Source organism: Castanea sativa, chromosome 12, assembly GCF_040712315.1.
Source record: "Castanea sativa cultivar Marrone di Chiusa Pesio chromosome 12, ASM4071231v1".
Classification (NCBI taxonomy): domain Eukaryota; kingdom Viridiplantae; phylum Streptophyta; class Magnoliopsida; order Fagales; family Fagaceae; genus Castanea; species Castanea sativa.
In genome coordinates, this window is record NC_134024.1 from 43,954,680 (window position 1) to 43,959,123 (window position 4,444).

Below are 4,444 nucleotides of genomic sequence, written 5' to 3' on the forward strand. Positions count from 1 at the left end.
AAAATTATCCAAATTATGTTATGTAATGGAATAACATTTTATACGCTATATTTAATTCTTTATAAGGCAATATCATAACATTTAACAATCAAAGAGAGCAAAAAAACAAAAACAATTTAAAAAACTAAACTAAATCACATTAACCCAAAGTAGATTTTTAAATAATATAAAAAAAAAAAAAATTATCAACTTAAAGCAGAGATGCAAGAAAAAAAATCCACCAAAAAATTGAGAGAGAGAGAGAGAGAGAGAGAGAGAGAAACAACATTTTTTTGAGAGGGAAAACTATGCATAGAATGGTAGAGGTAGTAACATATTTATAGTAAGAGAGTGTAAATAAGAAGAGACAAAAATAAAAGAAGATGAAGAAAAAGAGGAAAAATGATATTAATTTAAAGGTTAGTGGGGAGATGCAAAGGTAAGGGAAAGAGAAAGGTTAGAGAAGTAGTGAGGAAATGAAAATGTAAGGAATGGAGAAAAGTTGGAGAAGTGTAAATATTAAAAAAAATGTTAAAAACAATTATAGGAAAATTGAAAAGAAAAAATAATAATAATGTGGACACTAATGTGATTCAACTAGAACATAATAACAATAAATGTTATGCTTCAGCTTTTAGATATATATAGATATAGATTTGAGAGGATGGTGTTTGGTGGGCTCAAGTGAAAAGCCCATGCACCCACTTTTCCTTCTTCCCCATTTTCCACTAAACCAAATGATGAAAAACTATCATTTTCTATCTTAGCAATGATATTTTACACTTGTTTTTTTACATTTATTTTTTTAATATCTACTTTTATGTTTTACAATGTAGACGTTTTTGCATCAATTGTTAATATTGATGTTAAATAGTGGTTATAACGAGTGTAAGATGATATTTTCTTTTTCTATCCTTATTCTTTCAACTCAACAAAAAATTCATATTAATCTATATATATATATATATATATATATATATATATATATAACCGAAGCCTCTGAAACTCCCACGATTTTCCACATCAACACAATATTTAATTAAAATTATCATTTTATTTAAATAAATTTATTTTTATTTAGTCCAAACTTAGCATGGGGTGAAACTCTATTTCTCTAACAAATCCAACTTAAACTCAAACTCATCATTTTTTTAAAACAAAACCGAAACCTTTGAAACTTCCACAATTTTCTACGTCAGCACAATATTTAAATAAAATTATAATTTTATTTAAATAAAATTATTTTTATTTAGTTCAAATTTAACAAAAAGTGAAACTCTATTTCTCTAAGAGCATTCATAGTGGGCACACGAAATGCCCAATGAAAGGTACATTTAACATTCAAGCCCAAAACGTGCTCAGCATCTAGAAGTGGGAAAGTGTAAAAAGTCAAATTTTTTTTGGCATGGTGCTACAGTACCATCCTAAATGTAGGATGGTACTATAGCACTTTACCAAAATGTTATATTATATTTTATTCATTTTTTCTCTCTCATCACACGGTCTCTTATCTCTCTGTCCCTCACTCACTTTCCTCTCTTTCTCCCTCTTCTCTACAATCAACAAAGCTCCAACATGATCATCAACCTATGGGTAAGCACCAACGGAGCTCCACGGATCATCCACCGTGATCAATCACTGTTATTGTGGGTTTGCAAATCGAATTTGGTTGTGGGTGGTAATGGGTTTACTAATCGGTTTTGGCCATGGGTTTGGGGCTGAGTTTTAGTGGTGGATCATGGTGGCATCGGTGTGGTGGTCTGGTGGTGGCCTAGCGTGGCGTGGGTGTTGATCGGCATGGAGGATCGTGATGGGTCTCTCACAGGGATCGGCGTGGCATGGAGGATCGTGACCAGTGGCGTGGAGGGTCTCTCATGGTGCGATGCTCACGGACCAGGTGGAGGTTGATCTTGCCCTAGTTGTGGTGGTGAGTACTGTGGTGTTAAATCTTGTGGTGTGATGGGTCTTGCATTGGTGGGTATTTGTTTTGTTTGTGGGTGAAGATCAAGTGGGTTTGTGGTGGAGATCGTGGCAAATCGGTGGTGGGCTTTGGCAGATCGACGTAGGTTATTTTGGCATGGGTTTCTTCGAAGGCGTGGTCAGGTGTGGTGGAAATTGGTGTGGAGCTGTGGTGGCTTTGGCGTTGTGATTGGCTCTGATGGCTCCGTTAATGGTTTTTTTTTTTTTTTTTTTGGGTTTGCTAGTATATGTGGGGTGTTTTGGTTTGGTTTGATGGTTCAATGGTGGTGCTAGGATACATGAGGGTGGTAGTGTGTTCACTATGTTGCTATTTGGAGGTTGTTTGGTGGTAAGAGAGAAAAAGTAAAAAAAGAATAAAAAAGAATATTTAACTAGAGAAACAAATATAGAGTTTAGGGATGTTGAGAGTGTTGTAAAATGGTATGGTATAAATGATAAAGTAGGTTTTGAAATGGTAGAATAGAATGTTTGAAGATTCCATCTACGAATGCTCTAACAAATCCAACTTAAACTCAAACTCATTATTTTTTTTAAACAAAATTATTTTTGTTTAGTCTAAACTTAATAAGGAATGAAACTTTATCTTTCTGACAAGTCCAACTTAAACTCAAACTCATCATTTTTTTAAACAAAATTATTTTTTTTTAGTCCAAACTTAACAATGAGTGAAACTCTATCTCTTTGACAAGTCCAACTTAAACTTAAACTCATCATTTTTTTTAAACAAAATTATTTTTGTTTAATTCAAACTTAATAAAGAGTAAAACTCTATCTCCCTAATAAGTCCAACTTAAACTTAAACTTAAACTCAAATGGTGATAATTTTTCTTTAATATTTTTTGGTCTTTCAGAAGTTTTAATATCTGAATTTTTTAGTTATTTTTTTGTAGTATCTAAAATTGTCTGACAAATTTTTTGTAAGTCATTGTACATTCAAGTAATAACTTCTTTATCAATTTGTAACACAAATTGAAATTATACAAGAGCAAATCATGCAATAATGTAATTTCTTAATCAATTTAAGATTTTATAAAATTATTTTAGTCTACCTCACAAATAAATAAATTTTCATACATAACATTGATTAGCGACTAGTTTTGCATATTCTCAAACTTAACTTCCCAGCTCACACATGAGCCATTAATAAAATTGCATATTATAGTGGATACATATTGACTATGGGAAAATTATTTTGAAATTTTTTTTTGTCAAAGAACACATTCCCTCACAAAGCTCTTTGAAACCCTAAAATCCACTCTCTCTCACAAAACTCTCTATGCGAGCCGAACAACAACACTCTTTAGTCATGGATGACTCCACACCGACTGCTGGAGCAGGCCGCAAGATCGGCGTGGCCGCCGATTTATCCAAGGAATCATCTGACGCTGTGCGATGGGCCGTCCACCACCACCTCAGACCCGGCGACACCTTTATCCTTCTCCACCTTAACCCCATCGACACGGACTCCAATGACATCGTAATTCTGGCAAAACCTTTGGTTGATGCTCAGATCCCTTACAACATTCACAACGTGAACGACCAGAACATAAACGAGAGACTTTGCCTCGAGGTTGAGAGGCTCCGCCTCGACGCTCTTATCATCAGCAGCCACAGCGGACTCATCGCCGTGGCCGACTACTGCGTCCACCACTGCCTCTGTCCAGTCGTGTTAGTTAAAGATGATCAGAAGGAGAAAAAAGATGATAAGATCTGCGTTATTTACAGTCTCTATGGGAAACACTGCTTCTATGTTTTCGATGTTGGCACGCGTGTTAATCATAGCGAACCAATGCCATTGCCTAGAGAGGTTTTGAAATGAGAGACGTGGGTTATGCAATTTTGGTTTCAACAATCTACTGCATCGGCGGTATCTTCTTCCCTGAAGATAAGCCATCTTCGGATGTTTACATCTTTGATACAAAGAAAAATGAGAAATCCTTAACAAAACTTGGATCACGTCTCAATGCCACAAAGTGTTTTCCTAACGTAGTGGTTATCCAAGGTAAAATTTATGTTTTTCCAACAAATTATAGAGAGTAATGTATGATAATAGTTGTCCAGCGGACCAGCACATTATAATATCTCTCCTAGATTTGAGGTTTTCGATCCTCTTAATGGAACATGGAATCCTCTCCCTGAGCCGGATCGCGATGTTAAGCAATTCTGGGTCGAATCATATGTGGCTGATGACTCGAAACTCATAGTGTCAACAAGAGAACGTATATATATATATATATATATATATGTTTAATGTAACCAAGCCTCTAGAAGGATGGAAAAGTGTTCATACATTTTGTGGTGTTACTCGCGTGCCTTCTGGTTTAGTTTTAGCTGACAATGACGATAAGTGTTTCACGCTAGACTATTGTGGCTACGACTCTAATTTCAAAGCTTATGATCTCTCTAAGGATGATGCCTTGGCCAACCCACTCTGCGTATTGCAATTAGAAAAAATGCCCCGTGATTATTAAAGGTTATATTTTGA

At 35.0% G+C, this 4,444-nt stretch overlaps 1 protein-coding gene across 1 annotated transcript; it reads left to right on the plus strand.

Moving 5' to 3' along the window:
* Positions 1 to 3,265: 3,265 nt before the first annotated feature.
* On the plus strand, positions 3,266 to 3,778 carry LOC142620740 (universal stress protein PHOS32-like). The gene has a single exon (XM_075794062.1). The coding sequence runs from the start codon at positions 3,266 to 3,268 to the stop codon at positions 3,776 to 3,778; it is 513 nt and encodes a 170-aa protein (XP_075650177.1).
* Positions 3,779 to 4,444: the final 666 nt, after the last annotated feature.